At 38.4% G+C, this 25,221-nt stretch overlaps 1 protein-coding gene across 5 annotated transcripts in view; it reads right to left on the reverse strand.

Moving 5' to 3' along the window:
• snx29 (sorting nexin 29) overlaps positions 1-25,221 on the reverse strand; it is a 257,459-nt gene that overhangs the window by 112,297 nt on the left and 119,941 nt on the right. For all 5 annotated transcript variants that reach the window (XR_005993473.1, XM_041815460.1, XM_041815459.1 and 2 more), the window contains exon 15: positions 19,051-19,157. Coding sequence is in view for 4 of the 5 variants with exons in the window: in XM_041815460.1 (XP_041671394.1) it covers positions 19,051-19,157 (107 nt within the window). In the remaining variant the exon portion in view is untranslated. The remainder of the gene's footprint in view (positions 1-19,050; positions 19,158-25,221) is intronic.

The following is a 25,221-nucleotide window of genomic DNA, read 5'->3' on the forward strand; positions in this document are numbered from 1 at the left end:
AGAAATGCGATCTAGAACCCACTTCTAGATGTTGATATTCAGTTTTACACACTGCACCTTTAAGTCTAAAGATCCTTTTAAACTCCATGTTTTGCACAGCTGCATGAGGATTCAGAAATAACCCTGGCAGTTGCAACAGATCAGCCCTTTATTAAAACCAACACAACAATAGACTAAAAAGCTTCAAAGTTTAATAACTTTTCTTTGTTTGGATCAGAAAATTAATAAAAGGTTTTACTTATATTCACTTTTCAAAGTAAAAAATAAGTTTTTTGGGTTGACATTCTGAAATTAACCCTTTAAGCCTCTGTGACAGTAACTGTATAGACTATATCACAGGGCTTTTACTTTGAAAATTAACATATGGCTATCAATTTAGCACTTCTGCCCCATAAATAACACCTCAGTTAATGCAAAAAAAGGGCCTTTTGCATCTACATTTTCTGTTTTTTTTTTTTTTTTTATTGGACAATGAAACCATTTCATCTATTTTCAACCATGAAATAAGTATCACGAGAAAATAAGTATTATGTGTCTTTTTATTTCATTTGCATTATTTCTAAATCTGTGGAATCATAAGCAAAATTACATCAGAGTTGGGCAGTCCATCACTTCTGATAACTTTTACAGGTAAACTGTGTCAAACTTGTAAGATCCTCATCATTTCTTCCAGGTTTGCGCTGATATGTCCCTTTCTTTGGTTTTGTACCTAAACTTTCAATCTTAAATCTAATTCATATTTGATCAGACATTTTTCAACTATCATCCAAGTTTTTCACCCCAAGATATGTCTTTTATTAAAAAAAAAAAAAAAAAGCATTGCTAATCCCATATGCTGCTTTAAAATCCCAAAAATAAATGACTAGTCACGCTTACATCCTCCCAGCACATCAACTCCTGTTATTTTTTCTCTTGCTCAAAGTAAATTGTTCACTGACAGTCTTAAAAATGTCCTTAATAATTCTGCACACTTGTGAAAAATCCATTTTTGTTGGAAAGTAATTTATCTTTTGATTACTGAATGTAAAAGTAAACAATAACTGATGTTGTGTTCGAAAATAAGAGTATCCACATGCCATTCACTTTTCATAACTAGGCCACAGAAACACTTCTTACCATCCCAAATAGGTCGACAACAACTCCAATATTAAAACCTTTAATGTGGATTCTCCATCATACAACTGACCCCATGTTCTCAAATATAGTCAAAAATAAATCTATGCTTTTAGTGTAAAACCTGCGTAGGTATGCCATGGAATACTGAAGTGTGTGAGACTGCCTCTCTAGTTTAACTTTAACATTTCTTTATGCTCACATGTTCATGTTCTGTAATGTTACATGCAACCTGATGGCAGGAGGTCTGCCTGTTCATGTCTGAGCTGAATGACTTCATAGGGGGTCATGACATTTAGACTACAAAAGGAAATTCCTTTCATCTTCTTTAATTCATGGCAGAGGGGATACCCAGTCTCACGTTATCAAAGGTTAATTTGAACACTTTAAACTGGGACAGACCACAGGAAGAATATGGCCGACACTGGGCTTCTCTGTAAATCTGAATGCAGCTTGTGTCTCTATTCGTGTTTCTGACTCACTCCAGCACAGCTGCTCCTAAACAGGAAGAGACGTGGCTGTGAGACGGGGGAAAAAAAACGAAGAAAAAGAGAGTGAGAAAGTCCCAATATAGACATCACAAGCTGTGCTGTCCACTCTGAACTGAGGTGAAGAAAAAAAGAGAGACAGCGAGAGATGAGTTGAGATGTGTGCGCATGAGAGAGGCAGATGGGCCAATAGGAAAGCCTGAGATAGGAGTTTATAGAAAAGGCTAAATCTGGCCCACAGCACAGACATAACTCTTTATCTCTGCAGCACTACACAGTGAGATCCATTAGCACTCGCTCACACATATTTTGGCTGCTTGGTATTATCACTTTAAAATGTCTGTGTTTAAGCACAGTCTGTCAGTTTTAATTATGGTTTGTTTTTCTCATAACAGGATGAACACAGCGAGAACCAAAGCCCTCTTAGTGCCTGTCCTCTCTGGCTATGGATGACAGATGTATCTGAATAGATTGACAGGTTTAAATCAAAAGATGGCTCTTTCATTATAAAGGGTCAAACTTAATACACACTAACACTGCTACATAGAAAATTACATCATGACCTAACAAACCTGTACCCCTTTACTTTAGTATGCTACGAATCTGTGCTCATTGATCAACATCTTGACTTTGGAGGATTGTGTTTTTTCTAGCCCTCCTAATACCAAGTTGCTAACATAATAATGTCACTTTCTATACCTGTTAGTCTTGAATCTCATCTAAAGTATGCTCCTCATGGGGAAACACATGCTAGAGTCATTCATGTTGCTACTCTGGCACAAATAGAAGTCGTGAAAGTTTGTTTACTAGTCGGATGAACAGGCTTTTTGGGCTTGCCTCTATCTGTTCACCACTGAAAACTCCTCGTGATATAGGAAACAATGGATAATTATTTTCAGACTGAAGTACACAACAACACCTTCTCATCTCAAGCCCACAACTGTCAGTTTGTCCCCTGAAATGACAAGTGGCTGCCAGATTTTGGCAGCTGCTACTAGCTAGCTAATTAAACCAACATTAGTTTCAAGAGGTGGTTGTGAATGATCCCTCTGACTGACTCATTAATGTTTCCACTCATCTCATCAATGTTTTTAAGCCACATCTGTCAATGCTGCCCCTGAAACGACAGCTGTAGCTCATAAATTTGGACAGCCCTAGGTAGCTAGCCAATTAAGGGAAGTTAGTAACTTAAGTCTGTTGGGAACACTGCCTCTGGATTTCTATTTATTCTTCCCAACGCTTCCTTTTTAAAAGATTCTCTCAGAAACATTTCTGAGCTGCTTGATGGCCACAGGCTAAAATCTTCACACAGTATGATTAGTAAAAAGTCATTTTATTTTAAATGTTGCTAGAGGTGTGATATAAGCCAAAATTCTGGGGGTCTAAGTCAGAGTGGGGTCATGAGGGTCCTCCCTAAAAAAATAGAAGAATGACGTTCTGCTTTTTAAAACTTGAAACATCTTAAAACTTACACCTATCACCGGGCTGGAAAGTGACTGATTAAATTTACTTAAATGACTGAAATTGAGTAAATTTTGGGGGGTACTTGTACTTTTTGAATATATTTTGACATCAGCACTTTTATTTCTATTTGAGTAACTTATAACCAGAGTAACTCTATTTTTACATGAGTACACTATTCTTGTACTTTTTCCACCTCTGTGGACTAAAGAGTAGCACAAAGTGTGAAAATGATTCTACAAACTGCAAAAACTTTTGTCTTGATATCTCGGTGTAAACATTTCTGAGTTGAATTTAACTTCCAAACTGTAATTTTAACTCCATTCTGAGTGAAATCATCTTCAGTGTTGCAGTTATTTGACAGGGTCTATCCACCAATGTTAGTTTGACTCTGTTAAAAGCTCTGCCCACTGTGATTTCAAATCTGGGGGATGTGTGGAGTTTCCCATCATGCTCTTGAGTAGAGTGTTTAGACATGTTTTAGATGTGCTGAGTTGTGTTTGGATGCTGCCTTTTGTACGGTGATCTCTGCTGGGGTTCTTCTGCTCATGTTTCTGGTGGCTTTTGCACCATGAGTGAAGTTTTCTACTGAGTTAGGGTTCCCACCTGTGACTTTAGGTCTTCTTAAAGGATGCAGAGTGCTGAACTGAATTAAAGAGGGGTGGGGAATTTAAGGAACTGAAATAAATGAATTGGAAAAAAAGATAAGAGCCTGAAAAGGTATTTTTTGAGTTGTCTGGGAGAAAACTGACTGATTTTTGTGTTTTAAGTGACTGTTTCATTATTGTAATTGTATTGTTCATTAATGTTGTGATTAATCATGATTAATCACAGTATTTTTTAAGTTTAAGTATATTTTTGGTTTTCGATTTGTAAAGATTGTTATTGCCAAGTGTTTTATTTCTATTCTTTTAATTCTATGTACAGCACATTAAAGTGCTGATCTGAGTCCTTATTGATACCACTATTGACACTTTCTATAGTTTGATGGAAAGACAAAATAAGGGCAAATATTTAAACTACAAGTGGTCTTAGCTGAGTAGTGTTTGAGTTAAAAAGCTATGATTCAGTCTATAACACATCTATTGTATATTCCTCAAATATAAACGCATATTCACACTGTATTTATTGATTTTTCAAGTTTCTCATCAAAAACGAAATCTTCCCATTTTTATGTGACATTTGAATGTATCATAACATATAGAATACAATTTATTGAGGTTACCTGAATGCATCATATGACCATGGCTTGATCCTGTGTTGTTGTTGGCGTCTTTGCTAACACTAGCAAAGATGTGCTTTGCCTGAAGGTGGAACTTAAGACTTGTTGTGCTTCGGTGTAAAGACAGTTCATCATTGCAGTATGTACCCACGATTTTGGTTTTATCTTAACTAACATTCACCAGCTTTTTAAAAAGATAAAATTGCCATTAAGCAGACCTGGGTCTGTCTCCTCACTCATCACTGCTGACTGTGTCTGACCTGCCTCTCACCTCTTCACCCCCTGGCACATAAACATCTGCACTGGAGGACTATGTCAGCAAGTTGTGGTCAAATTTAGTTGTATGATTAAACTGTGTTATTATTTTTTTATTGTGTTAAGTTTTGAAGATTAATCACAAGCATTCACATGTTAATGTTAACAGCCCTAATTAAAACCACAAAAAAAAAAAAAAAACATCACATAATAAAATGGCAGCCCAGATGGGATTTGAACCCACAATCCCTGGCTTAGGACACCAGTGCCTTATCCATTAGCAACACCCAGAAATTAGGACAAAAGAAAAGTTGAACCATTTATAGCTGTACTTGACATATTATGTCATTATTTTGGGTGAGGTGGCGGAATTTTACACACCAAGTGTTTAACAGTAGTTTTTAGTCAGGGCCATCCCAACCAGAATGTTCACATTCTCTCCTGTTGTTACACAAAGACAGAGAGGTCTGTTGAGAGCAGCAATAGGGACTGAACCTCCACTTTAAGTCAAAACTTTTTCCTCTCCCTCATCATCATCAGTCTGATCCCCAGAGGAGCTGTGACGCTTCTTCTGCTGAGAGCGTCACTATCCACTTTCAGATCTTTAAGATCATGTCAGACTGAGACCGACGTCCTTGAAAAGACAGGAAGCAGCACTGAAACATCCTGCATGGCCTGATCATTTAGAAATTTTCTTTCCTGCTGAGATGAGCTTGCCAATAAATCATTATCAAAGGCCATCACTCATCAATGATCTTTTCCTTCCTCCTGCAGCTATAAATATAAACCAATAAAAATCCATCAAGATCAACAAAAGTGGTCATGTTCTGACAGAATCTAAACCAGTGTTATGAAAAGTTGATGTAACAATTGACACCATCAATACTCTTCCATGTAAGAGCAGGATTGTGAGGCTCACTCTTGTGTGTACACTAAAATATGAAAATAAGCAGGTGAATTAAGCCTGCCTCTGTATTATAAATAATTAAGAGAAATATATTTAAAAGTAGCGTATAGAACATGGGATAAGAAAATGAAACGTGTGGGACTTCTTTAGGTAAAGGCTCATCAAAGATTCATATTCGCACTGCATCACAGACAGAGTAAATAGAGTAAAGAAACACGCAAGCAAAGGAGCGGCAATGCTCTGGACAGAAAGACAATCATGCTCTGCTCAAACAAAGCAAGTGCACGTGAATTCCTTCAGTTATTTTCGTTGGACTGGCAGGGGGTGCGTGCGTGGGATACTAACATCATGCAACTAAATCTGAGTTTGATTCAGCCTGGTAGGGATCAGACATTTCTGTACAGGTACCAAGTTGATACTGGATTTTGGTACTTAACCCACAAATTACTACTGCGTATGCCTTTACTTTTGTAAGAAAGAATTGCACCCAAATCTGGACATTCTTACAGAGTTTTACAACAAGCCAAGAACAAGCAAAAGCACATCTTACAAGACCCAGGAAGGATTCTGTATTCCAAGCATGTCTGAACACTTCAAAGTGGATTCACCTGCATTATTCTAAGAGGAGACATATGCATTATGCAGTATTTTGGCTTTCAAGAGTCACATCCACTTGCATTACACAGCAAAGACAACAAGCATTATAAAGGCATATGGGTTCACATTCTTCACGTTCTTTCTGCCTCTCCTCTCCGAACAGAGGAGATCCTGAGTCGCTGGCTTGTAATTGTTGTTCTTGTTCTTGATGTTGTTTATGATTAATTAATGAGCTCGCGGATCAAAGGGAGAATCCCTGATCCCGCTGGATGTTTCGACCCATATCTCTTCTCTATCCTCCAAAAGCACTCTTCTTCTACTTATTACAACACAGCCTATATTAAAATGCACCATGGGAAAACAAAACAAAACAAGAGAAAAGATCCGCTCTAACTGCAAAGTCATATGCTAACTCAAGTAGTTAGAGTCTGTTTGTTTAGAAGATAGGAGGCAGACTAATGCTGAACAGTTAGTTAATACCAATACTCTGTGATGTAATGAGGCCTCAGTTTAAGGCAGAAAAACTGTTTTCTTCATCTCAGTTATGTAATGTGTACAATATTTTCTAATGGGTCACATTTGTAGAGTGCATTATTCAATTACAAAAGCAAAAATCACATGAGCAATATTTCTTCAATCAATTAAACCCATACAGGTTTGGGATTCAAACTTCACAGTTTACATAGGCAGAGTATTGCGATTAAGACGTGCGTAAACATGCATCATGCATTTAATCAGAATAAAACCCTGTGTGTTAGCTCCTCTGTTATTATTTCCAGTCTAATTTGCATGTCACAACTGCTGCAGATTGCCTTTTGCTGTTACAGTATTCAAATGTAAATATCTTCTATCCTCTATCTATTAATCTTCTATTGTGACAACTCTGCACAGGTTTGAAGGGTTATTTTACTGCTGCTGAAGTTGCTGCCTTTTATAAACTCCCCTTTAGTCTCTATGGATAACACATTCAGGCAACATTTTGTTCTCAAGACAAATGTACAAAGTACAAAAACACTTCGCACCATGATATCATATCTTCAGGCCATCCTGTTAGATCTCTGATTCTAATTAGCTGGATAATCCACGCTGTCTAAAAAGTGCCTGAACAACCTGCAACTTAGACGTCTTTAATTCAAAAGCCACTGGCAGACATTGATGAAAGTGAAACAACTACTCCATTAATCTTGAAGTGCATGGCAATTTTTCACAAGAAAAAATCAAAGCTGAGAGTTTAACACTCATAAAGTCAGCTGCTTAAAGTCTGCTTCATCAGCCCTGTGTTTGTATGCTTTGATCAGCTGGGATGGACAGTGATCAAACAACCCACCAACTGTCATCAAATAAGGATTCAGATGTTACATGGTGATTTGAACAAGCTAGAACATGGTGCTCACTTTATATCTTTGAAATATGGGACTTATATGCTCAACATAGCTTTAATATCACTGATGAGAAGAAGAATCAGGCAGATGAAACTACAGAACTGAAGGTAAAATATGTTTATAAGGAACTCAACATCTCAGGGGTCGTTTAGACCAGTGGTTGTGAAGTATTTTTTCAGCCAAGTACCCCCTGAACAGTGCAAAGCTTTTTGGCCAAAAAGTAAGACATAAAAGAGTGCTGTGACAGCCGTCTGATTTATCAAACTTTGCAACTAATAAACACTTTCAAATTACAAATATTTTTTTCCAAACATTTTAAATGTTAAAAATGCTTGACTACATTCATGGCACATCTTCTCATCACTAAATGTGGGAATTCAAATTAATGTACTGAAAACAGTGAGTGGAAAGGCATAAAACCATTTAAACCCAGAGGTGTGCAAAACACTGCTCGGCTGCAGTGGTCTCTCTGGAACAATTTGGGAATACAAAAACAGAGCTAGAAAGAACTAAAAACCTGTAAATAATTAACTAATTATAAAAAAGACAGCTGAGTGCCCCTTTTTGGGATCATAATAAAGTTCTGTTCTCAAACTGAAATCATGAACTTAGTTATAGATCAGCATTCCCTCACAAAAATAAATCATGAACCTTGTTATGAATGGAGAGATTGTGAATACAGTGATTGACAGGCATGTGCCAGTGTGGGTCAAACCATTCTGCCAACGGGGGAGACTCAGGGGGTTTTGTGGTCATTAAATTTAATTACTTTACAAAATATAAACCCCACTTCATAAACTTAAGTCCGTATACTCCAGACGCAAATTTTTCGTGCAAATTATTCACACAAAATATTTATTTTCGAACCTGTAGCGAACCAATGCAAACCTTCACACCTGCAACACCATTTCGCAGTGCGACATTGTTGCAGATATTTTTTCAAAGTTTCGCTCCGATGAGTGCACGTGGTGGTGGTGCCAATTTTTTTTTTTAAGGCAGACAGAGGAACAAAAACGTCCTCCTCTCTAACACCACCTGATATTTGTCCTCTCCTCATATCTGTCTGTAGTCAGTGCTTGTGTTTTTGCCTCATGTAGCTTGGTAGAGAAGGAGACAGGCAGCAGGCAGCCCAACATGTCCACATGAGCGCAAATGCACTACTCGCACAGCTGGAGCTGTTTCTAAACTAACGGGAGTCCAGTGAAATATTTACCAACACAGTCTCCTCTGACCTCAGACATACGACTTATAAATGCTACGGATCAACAAGCTCACTGAAATTACTCCTCTGACCAGTCACACAAACAGGTGAGCCAATCTGTGTGCTGTGGGGGAGTTAACTCCTCTCACAGCGACCCTCACAAATTAACCATGCAGAGTACTGGTTAAACTGAAATGACAACTTAGACCCCAATTTAACAGAGAAGCTTCTGGCTGCAGACCTCTATGGTGGGACATTTTGGGCTCATCTAATGCAGAGCTCTACAGTGGAGCAAACTTGACCATGGTGTGTATATGTGTGTGTGGGTGTGTGGGTGTGTGGGTGTGTGTGTGGGGGGGGGGGGGGGGATTTTCTAACCCTTGATGGGATTTGACTTTGTGTGTGGTGTTATTTTCAATTTAACCCCCGTACCGTAACTCTAACCTATAGGGTTCAGATGCCAAACCCTCTTTGGGTTTGTGGTCTATTAAATTTAACTTTATCCCCCTCAGTAAATTTTCAATTTTTATTCATAAAATTCTGCTGACAGCGAGCATAAAAAAACGTCACTCAGTATGTCATTCTGGTTCCACCTTGGGTAATGTACGTCAAATCCTGCCCTACAGTCAAAGTCTTGATAACACACCTTGTGTTATCACATATTTACCATTATAGAGGGATATTTTTGATCTATAAGAAAAACTTTTTTCCTGTGGTTAAATTCATCATCTTCAATCTACTGGGACATCCTTATTTTTTCCAAATAAAAGCAGGTCTGTATCCAAACAGGAAGTCAGTTACCCTTAGTTTTGAACAACACAAAAATCTAACATGAAACAAATAGTTTAAATGAAAAATAATGGAAAAATGTGGATTTTTATCATGATTAAAAATTGTAATTGTTTGACAACCGTAGTAGTTGGTGATTGAGTTGGTTCCAAGGGCTGCCTTCTTTTGTTAACCAAGGGTACTGGCTCCGCTTTGACCAATGTTTCCTTTTTTCCATTTTTGTTGTTATTTCAAAGACACAGAAAAAATAAAATCATACCAAATGAAGAACAGTTTGGAGATAGAAAGATCTTTTATTACAGATGGAGAACATTATCTGGATCTCTTAAGAGAGTGCAAGCCTTCTTGAAAACTGAGATTTTTGTGCAAAATTGTTTTTCTTATAACACTGACATGACCTGATGATGTAATCTTTGTGTAATGCTGACAGTTATGGGTATGAAGTTTGAAATAAAAGGTTGAGAAAGAGCTCCCTATTTATAACATGGTCAGTTTGAGACATCAAAGTACTCATACATGATCTGCTCTTTCAGAGATTAAGTTTGATCTATATGTTTGTTTACTGAAAAGTTTTCTTGATCTGATATATTCTGATAAATCACAAGTCTCAGTTTATTTTCCATCAATTTATTGAGATTTAAAGTCAATTTGATATTTAAGGAGATGCTGTTTGACAAACCTGACTTGTTATACAACAATTGAATAAGTAGTGCCAAATGTTGATATTTTGATTTAAAGTATGGTGCTTCAAAGATTTCACAGCCAGTCTAACTCCCCACATCAATTCTGCATGACCGTTCACATTGGCACTTAGGACATGAATGAGAGTAACATCAAGGAAACTGAATCAGCTCAGTGAGAAGATGACAGAAGAATAGAAGAAGATGACCACTTACTGAAGGTATGATGTTGGACAGCTATGAAATAAGTCTGAGAATGGACATTACATGAGGTGAAACTGACACCAAGTTGTGAATAAATAGTAATCCTGTGCTTCTCCTTTTGAGGGTTAATTATCGTTGCTTTAAATGAGTTAGGGGTGTGCTTTTCAAGGTAAATTATTCTTCCAAAGTCAGGGTAAAAAGCCTCAGGGTAAACTTCAAATAGTAAGAGACATTTGAGAACGTCAATCTGACGTTGTTAGCTTGATGCTAACGTAAAAAGAAAAACTGATGTTCTAACAGATTTAGAATCATTTCGTACTTTAGCTTAAACTATTTTACATGACATTTTCACTCAAGTGTATTTAAAAAAAAAAAAGAATAGAGCTTGGGCCTAAGACTGTAAAAAGTTGTAACAAAACAATGAAACAGGACAAAATAAGCATGTTTTATACAGTCTCATAGACAATTTGGTGCATTTTGTTTTCACAGCCACACATCCGCAACCCACTGAAAAGGGCTTCGCAACCCACTTTTAGGTCCCGACCCACCAGTTGAGAACCACTGCTGTAGAGTGAGATGTCCTGAAAAACCCATATCTTATTGATCTTACCTTAAAACAAGGTCCACTTACATGTTTTAAAAGTTTTCTTTAATTTCATTTTGTTGATTATCATATGAATTAAATGGGATAGTTCATACTTATTGTGAAGTGGGGTTGTATGAGGTGCTCATCAGTAGAGTATATTAGTTACTGGAGATGTCAGCCAGTTCAGCCTCTTTGATGAGAAAATGGTCAGCCATCTGGGCTATACATCACTTCAGATGGGGCCATTTAAACAACTTAATTAAGCCGGCAATAAAGCAGGTGACTGAATGCTTATAGAGACAACTTCCAGTATAGTTCTTATTATCATTAACCTTTAAGGTTCACTGAACATTTTTCTGCCAAACCAAACTACTGAATGTCTTCATCTGTTATTATTACAAACATATTGTAGCTTTATGTGACTTTTCCTTCACTTTCTTTTGGTTTGACCCCCACCTTAAAACATTAATGACTTCTTAAACAGATTGACATTTGATAGCCTTTAGTGAAGAAGAGTCCTTGAACAAGTCAGACATGAGTCTGAAAAGCCTGAGGAGAGTTTTGTCTTTTATTTCTAAAATCCAACACTTGAAAATCTTTTCTGTGACTTTCTCGTTCATTATTTTCAGTGTACTGGACCGTTTCTAAATTTATTCTCAGATAATGACGGCGGGAGACAGAAGAAAAACAAACAACGCCTTCACATCAACACATCAATGACAAAAAACATGAAAAAGTGAACAGCCTGTTCTCTTACCATTCAAGATTCACACGTGATTAAAATATAATTAGATGATTTTAACGAAGGTAAGCGTGAATGATTTGAGGCCAAAAGGTGAAGAGAGGAAGGTCAGACATCAGCAGCTTGTGAGTACTGATAAAAAGACATTTTACATCACCACCTGTCCACCTTTCCTTATCACTGCAGCCTCACAGATCAATGTCACGCAGTGTGCGCTCTCCTCAGAAATCTCAGCCGGCATTTTTACTGCTTAATGTAATTTGTTTTTATAACCAACACAATAAAAATTACTAGCAATAAAGCTGAAAATTAAAATGATTATGCTTGTATCCCCTCAAGTTGTTGTTTCAATATCTTTCCCTTTTTTTTTTAACTTCTTTGCAGCTATGTGATTTTCAATCATGTTCTTTGTTCATTGTTTCATTGTCTTTCTCTTCATTTCAGGCACCGGTCCACTGGGATGTGTTCAAGTGCCTTTCCTCAATGATAGCTTTCTGAAAGCACTGGCAATAGACGCAGATTAAAACAGCAAAAACTCTCATCCAGACACCTTGTAAATTCATGCAGGCTTACATGAACAAATAAAATCACTTTCTCACGCTCTCAGCCAAGAAGTGAAAAAGAGAGTGAGAAGGTGATGAGGAGAAAAGGCACCCTGGAGACACAGGAGGGTGAAAAAAAAGCCCCTCCCTCCTCAAGTCACTGCTTTAAATCAGGTTGTGCTGCTTCTCAGTATGTAGATAGACAGTCCAGGAAATTAGTGATTTCACAGCTGTGTTAAAGGGATATTTCAGTGTTTTTCAAGTTGAATCATATGAGGTGAGTAGCATTATAGGTAGCATTAGCCCCCGGCGATTACAGAGAGCATTGCTCCTTTAAGAAGGACTCACTGGTTGTAGCGGCCAGGAGGCTAGGCTATACAGCATAATAGATGGGTAGTTTCTCCACAGAATTTATTGATTTTGGTAATAACGGGCCACAAAACAATCCTGGCTCAAACATACACACTACTTAAAACTTTGAAGAATTCTATTTTTTACCCAAAAAACCTCTGCGTTGTTTATGCAATGCAGGCTTTGGCTACCAGTTATGTGCTTGTGCACTGCAAATTAGTGACCTGGTTTAAGGAACATGGTATCCCCGTTAGCCAGCAAACTCACCAGACGTAAACCCCATAGAGAATTTACAGGGTATTGTGAAGATAAAGGTGCAAGACACCAGACCCAACAACACAGAAGAGCTGAAAGCCTCTATCAGAGCAACCTGAGCTTCTATAACGCCTCAAGGCGGCCTTGCACCTAATGAATTTTCCTCCGATTTCAAAGTCGCAGACAAAATTCCAATGTTGGAGTAAAATCATGGGAGTCTTTCTAAAGTCGTAGCTCACTCCTGTTGTCTCAGTTGTTTAGGTGTAAGGTGGTCATAACACTTGATTTTAACCGTTTTAGGGCGGTCTTTCTTTAGTTTTGGCATTACGTCGTTTGTTATTGTCATAAGTCTTAAGTCTGGTTGTATGCAAATTGTGTTTCTCATTGATGTGACCGTCATCCACGACCAATGGGAGCCAGTGCTGTGCGTAAGCACATCAAATCACTTCATGCTTCAAGACATGAATGTGAACGTAGATCAGTCTAGAGCCACTGAATGTCGGCTCATAACTCAACAAAATGAAAAACTTTTCTGGTCAGAGCTGCAGTCAGATCTCTGCTCCTGTGTGTTTTTGTGTCTTGTCTGTCACTTCATTCCAGGCTGACATGACAGGTACGGTAAACTGCCACTGGGATTTTCAAAGTAAAGTGGTGAGATGACTCGGGTTTAAAACGCACACTTGTGAAGTGTTTCCACTATAGTTCCTCGGTTGATGCAGTAACATGCAAAGTTGCTTCGTGTGTAACCTCCATTTCATTTCTACACAATGTAAATGATATAAAAACACCAGATTATAAGATATTAACTCAAATTCAATCTCCATCTCCTTCTACATCTTGTTCTCTGCCCAGAATTTGGTGTTGTGAATTCCCACAAAATGCATGATAGGAAATAATCTCAAAAGGAATTATATTCTAGTGTTGTAGTTAGTGACTCGCAGTCTTTGCAAAATCTTAGTCTGAGACTAAAAACTCTGCAACCTGCTGACAAATTGTCTTTAGATGTGAGAGGGTCTCAGATGTCAGTCTTTATAGAGTCTTTTAAGAGTTTTATCAAAGTCTTCTGGTATAAGGTCAGCCTTAGCAGTACCGCAGACTGATCGCCTCCATTGCACACCACATTGCTGCAGTAATTTACGCAAAAGGAGCCCCAACCAAGTATTGAGTGCTGCACATGTTGATACTTATAAGTAGTCCAACATTTCTGTAGTGCATGTGCTTTCTTTAATGAGTTTCAAGTAATATTCAAATTTTCTGGGATACTTAATTTTGGGTTTCCATTAGCTGTAAGCAATAATAATCTAAAAAATTAGAAGAGATATGCACTTGAAATATCAGCCTGTGTATAATGAATCTATAGAGTTTCACTCTATTAATTGAATTACAGAAATAAATCAACTTGGTGTGGGTTCCAAGGAAAAAAGTCGAAACTATGGAGTTGAGTTGGTATAGTTCGAAAGGCACTGCTTATTAATTATAAAAGATTTAGCTTCTCAGCACCACACAGCAAAGAGACATAGCTAGCTTTGATGGCTTTTAAGCACACTAAACTTTTATGCAGAAAATGCATGCAGACGTAAATGCAGACGTTAATAAGTCTTGGTGAAGGTGATAGGAACAATGAACAAGCAGAGAAATAAATGCAAATGAATGCAAACTAAATAAAGTTTCTCATTTCATGCTAGTTAATTTTCAACTGCTCATTCATAACATCTGTTGCCTTTTCAATTATGTGGCACGGTAACTTTTTTCTTGCAAAGTTTTGTATAAAAATGTACCATACAAATAAAGTTAAACTAAATATTCATTGAAGTCCTTACTGTTAGTATTTCTTGTTTTATGCGAACACAGAAAAAGAAAAAATGTCTGCACAATGCCCTACAAAGCTTTATAGCTGGGCTGCTTTGGCCTTTCACAAGCAGCAATCACATGGAGGATGTTCTATTTAAAACCCCCTCGTCCCCAACCTGAACTCACTGTCTGTTAAAGGGATGACAGAAACATTTTGCCCTCTTGTTCAACCCTAACCTCATTTAGACATTGAGACTTTATTTCCCCCCACAGCATCAGGCCGAGCATGGCACACGAGCAGCAGAGGATGAGTAAGAAAAGAGCATGGAGCGCCTTGAGATTTGGCTCAAACACAAAGCCAAAGTCAATATAACACATTAGCATCATTAAATTAAACTGGGTCACAAATTCAAGCATGTTTCCTAGGTTAATGAATGCTGGGCTTTGTCCAATATTTATTTGTGTCTGGCAGGCCTGTATGAATCCTCGATGTGACATTTGGAGAAATCAATAACCTGCTGGGTCACAGTTTGTCTCAGAGGCTGCAGTAACCAGACCGCTGAGTCATGATGTTGACAGCTGCTCGTATAAATGGCACTTTTTCTGAACCCTGACACAAAGATAGAAGTACGGTTAATATGGGTCAGCAAAAACACCAATAGAAATTCCTAACTGCACTGTTTGCTGTAGGTTTGATGTCCACTTTAGACACGTTAAGTGATCTTGCGTCATTCTTCTCTAATTTTATATTTAGTAAATACAAAGTGCCTAAGTCTGCCATTTTTGCTATATTATATTTCTATACAGCTCACAATTAAAGCCCTAACACCTGTGTCAACCCTGCAATAAAGTGACAGATTTTGTTTGTATGCAGCTAAAGATGTATTTAACCATGCTGTGTGTTCCTTTGCTAAGCCTGCTGTAACAAAAGAAACTCTTGTAAGACACAAAACAGCACATTGCTCCTATTAAGCACCTCATGTACTATTAAGCCCATCAGTGTCTGCTGCAGACAGACAGAGCGAAGAAAATAGTCGCTGGAAAAACAGATGCATATTAAAATCACAAGTATTGATTTCTACAATCCTGAATAAATTTAAAATGCCCCAAAATCCATATTTTTAAACATTGTTTATTTCATCCTTTAATAGATACATTGGTACCTGATACAAGTCTTGGCACCTTTGCTCACGCTACTGATATTTCCTTCCATCAACTGTGTCCAATTTCCTTGTCACTGGTGGACTTGAAGGATGCCCTAATTTTACTGCAAAAGTTCCCTCTTGGATGCCCCTATGGTACATAAAACATGACAAAGAGCCCTCCCAGGGTTACCGCCATGTGGACAAAACGTGATGAAGTCCCCTTTAGAGCAGTGGGTCCCAAAGTATGAGGGTCCTGAGACACTGAGAGGGGGTCACTAGATGTCTTCCATAAAACAGAAAATATTTCAAAATTGTATATCTTACCAGTGATGATAAAAATACCCTTATAATTTATTCAGTTTAAAATAAAACTACATCTTTATAGTTCTATAAAATTATGACTATATTAGTCATTAGGTAAGAATTGTACTGAAATCAAAGTAATGTTTAAAAGATCCCTAAAATGCTTATCTGAACAGGACTATTCTTGAATGTTTACAGCTGCTATACTCTAATTACCTCCAGAGACAGTGGGGTCCCCAGGTCTGGCACTGTTATTTTTTGGGCCTTGGGCAGAAAAGTTTGATACTGAGTTTAAATAGTGTTCTGGGTACTGAATCAGAGTCCAAAGTGAGAAAAACTTTGTTTAAATGATTGTCTCTGGTGATGTAAACATGTTGTTTTGAGGAGATGGAGGACAGAGATGGCCTCTGCTGCAGCTCCACGTAGTGGTCAATGATTGCTGCTATACTGTTCTGAGAACCAGGCCTTTGCACCCATCACATGGCTATTAATAGACAACATATTTGCTGAGAAATGTTCCTGAGATGCAAGCTACAGAGTTTAACATTATAAAGACAAATAACACTTGTGCTTTATTCAGTGGGCTTGGAGGCTACTTTGAGGAATCTTCAGTTTGTGTCAATTCTAGCGCCCTACTTGTGATGAAGCAATACTACTTATTTATTTATATATGGACAAAAGTGCCAACTGTTAAGTTTGGTGAAGGAGGAATAAAGCCATGGGGCTTTTTTCAGAGTTTAGGAGGCTGTAATGGCAGAAAAATGGGGGCCAACTCTGTATTAAAGTACATGTATGTGAATATGATGCCATTATAGTCCCTGGTGGCGTAATAGTCAGGCAGCAAACTAGTTTTGTCCATACAGTGTGTCTCAACAGTTTTCTAGTGACATTTTTTTCTTCTGGTTTCTTTTAACAAATGTGCTTCCAAATGTGGAAAATGTCAGCAGAGGCTGTTCCTGCAGAGTGCTGTTTTCCTACTGTATGAAAAATACCCCGCAGCTTTGATTATAGGTAATTGATATAACTGAGAAAAATTATCATTTTTTTCTAACTGATGGTCTTGTTTACTTTCTTCAGTCAAACAGAGTAATCACTAATAATTTCTGTTTGTTTTATAACCTACAGAGATCTCCTGACAGAAGCTGAGACAAACCCATCACAGCCCGGCTGGCATGGGACCGACAGACAGCCTGACTGGTGCTCTATGTCCCACACTGGTCCTCCACGCTTACTGTGAACGCCACACTGAGACTGACAGCCAAGCAAATGGACAAATAAATAAGTAAACAACATTAAAAATGCATCACACATACATGTGCATTAATAAGTGAACATGTAGTTTGGCCAAACACAGGCGGAATTATTTCTTATTAAAGAAATATAAAACCATGATGAATTATTCATATAAACACCCCACCCCCCCCCCACCCCCACACACACCCCATACCCAAGCTCACATTAGTGTACACAGATGTTCCCTTTATTTCCCAGTGTCACTCATTCTCATCAGCCCCAATTCCCATCATGCACCATACAGATGGCAACATTAGTCCTGCTGTCCAGTTATCATAGATTTCATCAGGGATCATATTTTGAAAAGATGCTGCTCGCTGCTTAGGGAAAAGCGTTAAGCAGTGTGAAGATGTTCAAATAACTGCAGATGCAAAAAGTACAATTGAGATCTAACTTAAAGGTGTGTTTCCGTCACATGTACAAAGCCAAAATACTTTGAACATGTTTGGTCTTTCTTTGTCTGTCCTTTATTGCCAAAGAACAAATTCTTCAGTGCACTATAGCACCAATAGAACATCTAAAAATATAAAGTGAAGCCCAATCACCAAACAGGATTATTGGCTGCTACACTGCTCTTTGCCGTGTGCGACAGCAGCGTTGACTTGAACTACTCGTCTACAGCAAACAGAGCTAATGCTGTTTGAGCTTCTGGCACTGACAGATGATACAAGGAGTGAAATGCAGATGGATAGATCATGTTTATCCTGGTGGATAAAATACACAGGAAAAATCTCAGACTGACGTAACCAACTTTCTCTTCCTCTCCTGCCAGGAGGACTCATTTAACTCATGTCTCAAGATGGGGTTTGTTAATTTTTACTGATACTAATATCATTACTGATACTCCTGAATGATCCAAGTCCTAACATTATCAATACTTGCCATGATTCAGGTGGAAATACAAAATGAAAATAAATCTTAAATAGTTGAGTATATTAAGAACGTTATTTGGTCTGATGAGACCAGTATGGTGTGTTCTGGCCATCAGACAAGACGGCATGTTTGGCAGACAAAAAATACCGAACATCACCACAAACACACCATCCCCACTGTGAAGCATGGTGGTGGCAGCATCATGCTGTGGGGATCTTTACAGTCAGTCCTGGAAGGCTTGTAACATACAGGGAAAACTGGAGGACAATCCCTGAAAACCACTAACTACAGAGGCTGGTGAGCAAAACAGATGACTTCAGGCCCTGACTACCACTGTGCCAACATTTTTTGTCAAGTTTGGCCATGAAAACATATACCAATGTTTAGCAGAAACAATACGCTTTCATTAGTAGCCATTTACACAGGAAAGTGCCTGATTGCTTTCCTATTTGATGTTGCCAGAAAATAAAGACATAAAAAGTGCTTCCCACTAACTACTAGCCCCTACTTCATGTTGATTTAGGCTAATAACCTCTAGCTCTCTAAACAATACAAGCTAATGAAAGACAAACTCCTCCTTTCAGTGTTGTAGACAGCCCTTACAAATGGCCTAGTGGTTAGGGTGTGCCAGTATACAGCGACTTTAGTTCTCTAAGCATGTAGCCTTTGACATCTTTCCTTGATGTCATTCCTCACACCCTAAACAAGAACAAAAGGTCCCAAATATATCTCTAAAAAAGGCAATACATTCACAACTCAGAGAACTGTTATGATTTTAACCCATATTGATGTGAAGTACACAGAGCTGCAGTACTCGAATGAATGGGAAAACTAGTGCACAGTAACTTATTATAAAAAAGCAGCACTCACCTCTATTAGTTTGCGTTCGTAGCTGGCGGCCAGCTCCTCGATGTCACCCATGAACTTATTCTGTGGGACAGGGGCCTGCTCTTCACTGGAACGCAACACTGACAGGACTGCAGGAGAGAAAAGGGAAAAAAGAGAGCGAGAAGCCTGAATGCCATGTCATGTCAAAAATACATAATTGTGGATGAAAACTTGTTATAAACAAGCCTTTCTGCATGTTATGCATGTTGTGTTGTGCTCTGTGGGGAGTTTGGTACTTGCAGTTGTTTGATGTTTGTAATTATTAACAACAAGACACAAAAATAGGAGAAAGATGCATACCATATTTAATTTACAGCTGTGTAAGAATGATAAATGTATATTTCATTACGTTAATGTAATGCTTAAACATTCAACTCTTATTTACATAAAAAAAAAAAAAAACATTAACAGAAGAATGTAGGAAGACCCTAAGAAAACCTCGTCATGATCTGTCAAACTGATAAGCCTCTCTCACCTCTCCATTGTTTCCTGTACTCGTACACTCTGGTCAGACTAACTTATTTGTTTCTGTGCCACTGAGGCTCGCTATCCAACTAAAATCATCTTGACAAAGCCTAAAGGGAAACGTCTGAGCTCCTAACATCAGTTAATCAGGCTCCCCCTGAGAAGGGTGAAGTCGGAGCTCTGTATTTTTCTTTTAATGGAGGAGGAGAGGTTCAGGTTGGAAGTCTTTAACCCTAAAAAGCAAAATAACATTAATTCAGATGAAGGCGAAAAAGGAAAATATACCGCACTGAAGATATAGATTTAAAGGTTGCACATAGCTCAAATAAATGTGTGCTGACAGTACTTGAGGGAAGTCTTTAAGAAACAATAAAGCTGTTCTCAGAGTTCAGAAAAAGTATGTGAATGTCCAGACTGACTGAAGCTGGTATCAGTGAAGGAGGATGTTTATTGTAGTTTGGAAAAGGCAGGACTTTTTACAAAGCTCTAACAGTCAGAAATATATCGGCACTTTCACACATGCACTCCATAAGTTTTGGGTAAATTTCAGGACAGCCTTCCACTGGCATTTATCTTAATTTCCCTTTCACACGTACTGTATACAGAGAGGTTTTCTAAATCCTTCTGGTCAGGAACTTCCAGCTTTGTTAAAGGATATTATAGGATATATAGGATATATCATCCTTCCACTCACTTTCGCTGAATTTCCCAGAATATTACCTGCTGCTTTCAGACATTGCCTGAAGTTTTCTAAAACTTATTAAGGGGGCTGGCAAGGACAAGCTGGGGAAGTCAGGTGCAAACTAGAGTTTTATTTTTCACAGGCATTCCACTGCAGAAATCAGGCTTTTTTCTTAAATATTAGACAAAGTCCAAAAACTAGACTAGTTTTGATGGTGCCCTTTAATGCAAGCTGTAATGCAGTATTATGTGTAGGTAAATAAAGCCAGTCGATTAACCAGCTCAATATTTTAAACATTACCTCTGAAAGAAAGGATTTAGATAAATTATTATGTGATGATAATACACAATACCAAGGTAGTGACTGCAAAGATTGCAAAAATAGTAAAGGCTAGTGAAATAAATGTTTAGCTGCCCAATATTATGTACTGTATATTTTTCAAGACAGGCTGCAGACCACAGCTCTTAGTCGCTCCTGTTGCAGACCATTACTATGTGACACTGCCTCTGTCATAACAGAGATACAAGCTGAATTTTCAAAATAAAATGGGATTAGGGTTAGGACACAATATGTTAAAATTCAGTGCTTCAACACTTGATCACAAAACATTTAACAGAAGCCAAGTAAACAGTCTGCTTATAGGGAAAACAGCGTGTCCTCCATGAAAACTCTCACACAGCTAATATAACGTAGCTATGGAGCCATCATAGCTAATGTGCAGGGCTTGACATTTAAACCCGCCAACTAGCCAAATGCGGGTGGATTTTGGCCATGGCAGTGTGTGCGTAGCAGTGTGACTCTAACTAGCCACGATGGCAGGCTGAATTTATCAGTGTCACAACTAATGCTTCACTCTGACTGTGCTTGTCTGTTAGCCATTATGATTAAGGCTTACAGAGAGGCCGTTCGGCACATAAAGGCTCAAATTTCCCTCCAAATAACTGAAAAAGCTTCTCTCTTCATCCATTTGTGCGTTTTTACGCAGCGCCAAGGGCTTTGATACTGCATGACAAACATATACTGATACACACTCGCACTGACGTGTTGTTAATGTAGACTGAAGGTTTCTATCTGTTCAGGGAAAATGTTTCAGACTGTTGGAAGATAAATTCAGACCTGAACTTTCTCCCTCTGCTTTAAAGCTTCTCTCTGTCCATGGAGGATCAGTGCGTCAGTGCCGTTTGTGTGTGTGTGGGCTCCAGCTGTGTGTCTCTGTCGCTCATGCGAGCCAGGGTGTGTAGTGTGTCTGAACACTGTTTGATTAATACTCCATCTATAATCTCTGTTTGTTAAGGGCGATCTAAATGATAAAACCTCTGCAAATACAAGCATAATTTAAATGTTATTAAAACCTTTGATACATTTGTATGATGATTTGTCATTTATCGATAATTAACGGATATAAAAGATGAGAGAAACTCTGAAACTTTAAATTAGTTCACTGAGGCAGTGAGAAACAGAGGCAGAAGGATAAAAGTCTGTAACTGATCACTTAGTAGTCCAAGAGAATTCAACTAAACAGGGATTTTTTTTTGCTTCTAATATTAAACAGACAGTACAGTTGTTTAATGTTCTCCAAATGTGACCTTCATGCACAAAATGTAAGTTATCTTTTATTTAAACAGGTTTTTAAATTAATTTTAAACACGCATATAACAGTTTAAAGGAGGATAGAGCAAAGCAGGAGAAGTTTGACAGTCAACATTCTCTGGTAGAGATTTGTCAAAGTGAAAATTAGAGATGTTTTTGTAATCTGCTGCAGTTTTTCCTACTAAGCAGCCAATTACAAAGACACATATGTTAGCTTATGCTACATTTGCTAAAGCTAGACCTGTGTCAGAAGTAGTTACTTGAACAGTGGCTTATGAAGCTACATTGGCTTACGTAGTAGCATTAACTACGTAGCTATGCGTAGCTATGTTAGCTTTATCTACAGCTAACAGAGCCACAGCAAGACACTTCCATCACTTCTGTTCTGACAAATAGGGTGTCTGACAGAAGTGGTCTCCAAGAGGGGGCATCTGACATTTGCAGTCTATAGCCAGAATCTTCTCATATTTTCATACTTAACTACCTGGTGAGCTGCAGATGTGATTTAGACACGGAAATGAGCTTGAAAACAGGTATATATCAGGTTAAGATGACTAAGAACTTATCTCTACCATTTTCAGTGCAGCCATCAACCTTGGTCTTGTACTGCTCTGGCCTCCTGATGGCCATCCTCAAGGCTTGCGCCCATCTCTCCAGGTATCCTCCCAGCAACTCCCTCTACAATGCATGTAGTGGCCCCTGGCTGCCTCCGGCATTACTTACAGGGCCCACTGGGTCCATCCTCGCTCTTCTGAGCATGCCAGTATTTGAGACATGGCCTTGCCAACACACTAAAGGCAAGTTGACACAAAGGAGTCCAGACGGCACCTCTGACCATCAGTCCAGGCCTCACAAGAGCATTAGGAAGGACCAAGGACTGAAAGACTCTGATTTTCATCCACATGCTCAGATCAATGGATTAAGCAGCTCCATGGATACAAACTGCTTTACAACTTCTATACTCTCACCATTCACAAACACAGATTCGATGGCAGCATCCAAAGCATCCCCCAAATGCCTGGATCGTTGTTATGGCCCAGGAGACATGCATTCCCAAGGCTTTAGCCTCACTCAGCAAGATAAGAGCCCCCACAAGGACTTCAGCCTTGTCTCTACAAGGCTCATCAGAAAAGTCCAGATCAGTGATCTGGATATTGCCAAAAGACATTCCACAGTTCGCACCCTTTTATCCAGTCCTACAGGTACTGAACAGCATTGGGGCTAAGACGTACCACTGCCTCACCCTAGAATCAACTGGGAAGATCATCTTGATAATCTTATCATGAAAGACTTATTAATAAACAAACATTCTGACACATTTCAATGGTGGCCACTGATGTCATTTGAGATGTCTGTCTAACCAGAAATACTCACTGGGTAGAAACTGCTCTTGGTTTTTAAGTTGATAGGGGAAAATGTTTAAAGATACCTCAAATCTTTAAAAAAAAAAAAAAAAAAAGGTTAATGCAGAAAAACAAGATGGTCTTTGATGGGGAATGGCCCTTCATATGCACAGAGCTCTCTAAAGAAGCTGTTACCAACAAAGCTGAGGTTGAACATCTCTGTTAACCACAGAAATTCAGACTGGACTATATTTTTATCCACTGCAGTGACACAGACAAAACCAAGCAAAATAAATAAATGAATAAAACACCTTGTTCACCTTTTTATAACTGAATAGATGTGCTTTGATTTATTCAAAAGACAGAACTGATTTTTCAATAGAAAGCCCTGTAAGGAAAACACATAACGGGAAGAAAAACAATTTTCAATCTTTTTCTATTCATTTTCAGGTCAAAGTTTTTTCAATTAAGTCCCACTCTGTGACTTCTAGGTTAAAAACAAGGGTTTTCTTTCTTCTTCTTTTGTCCAAATGATAATTACATTTACCCAAGAAACTCTGTTTTAATTGTGTGAGATAAAAAAATGTTTTCTCATTTCTTACTACTTAGATGTTCCAAAATCCACATTTCTAGATAAAGATTAAACCAGTCACTACCATCATACTTACACCCTTATACGTGGCTTTTGCCATGCATACGGACTTTGCCTCTGATCTATCATCGGTTGCCTTCATCTTTTGTTCAAAATTGAAGGCAGCCGCTGTAGATGTAATCATAACCGTACCAACACGCAACAGGTTTTGAGCATTCTGCTTCCTTGCAGTGGCGTCTCGCGAGATGAGATTTTACGAGAATTGCAAGGTTCATGCCCAAAATTCCCTTCAGTTGAAACACATTCAAAGTAATTGTACTTAGTCGAAATTTTAGAAATATTCCTTTTATTTAGAAAAATAATGTAATGGAAATGCAGCTCATGATACCACTAGTCTTGTTATGTTTACTGCATAGAGGTGGCGCTGCATCATACAGTTTAGAGTATGTTGGAATCTGCTTTTAATGCTATCTACACCAGGGGGGACGAGTATTTTAAAACTGCCATCACAGCATTTACTGCCACATTTAATCTGTACCATCTTTATCTGTACATATCATATACTATATATTGTGGCTCTGATTGGCTGTGATAAATGACAAAATGCTCATCCAATCATTCTCGAAGAATTGTTTTCAAAAGCGCGTCCTTTTCCAAACACAGACTATGGGCGGTTGCCCAGATAAATGTACACCCTATGCAATGGATATGTCTGTGTGTAAAACTACCAAAATAGACTTCAGAGAAAAAAGATAAAGTCTCACTACAGCCTACATTTACTGTACCAGTATAAAACTAACACAAACACATGCATATACACACACACACACACATACTGTATATACACACCCAAACACACACATACATACAGAGGCAGACAGAATTGCATTATCATGGCTGCTGAAAGAGCCCAGGAGCAAAGCAATTCCCGAGCTTATCTTTGGCCCGCCAATAGCTGTACTGTATACCTCAGTCAGCAGCCTAATAGCCTGGAAAACTACTGTACACACACAACCACACATACCAATGGAAATACATACATACTGTGAAATATACCAAAAGATGACTCCCACAGAGAGAGAGAGAGGGAGTCAAACACAGTCACCAATGAAAACAATAGAAACAACACAGCACATGCACACTGTAGCATGCTGATGGCAACACTGGCGGTACATATTTCCCTCAGCGCTCAGTTTCCTCCCTTTAAGTTGGATTTCTGTTACCTGTCACACTGACACACTCTTAATAGTGATGCATACACAGGGCGAGTGGGCGAACAAGGGAGAAAGAGAGAGTGAGAGGTGTGAGTAGTGAGTAACAGAGAGTAGGGGCCACACAGATGTTCCTGACTCTAGGAAGTAGCGCAGACAGCTGGTCTGTAATAACACAACTAACTGAGCAGCAGATGTGGGTGTCCATGTGTGCTACATGTGGAAATTGCCATTGTAGTAATATCTGTATACGAGCAATAAGCTGCTAGA

The sequence above is a fragment of the Cheilinus undulatus genome, linkage group 20 (genome assembly GCF_018320785.1).
Source record: "Cheilinus undulatus linkage group 20, ASM1832078v1, whole genome shotgun sequence".
Classification (NCBI taxonomy): Eukaryota; Metazoa; Chordata; class Actinopteri; order Labriformes; family Labridae; genus Cheilinus; species Cheilinus undulatus.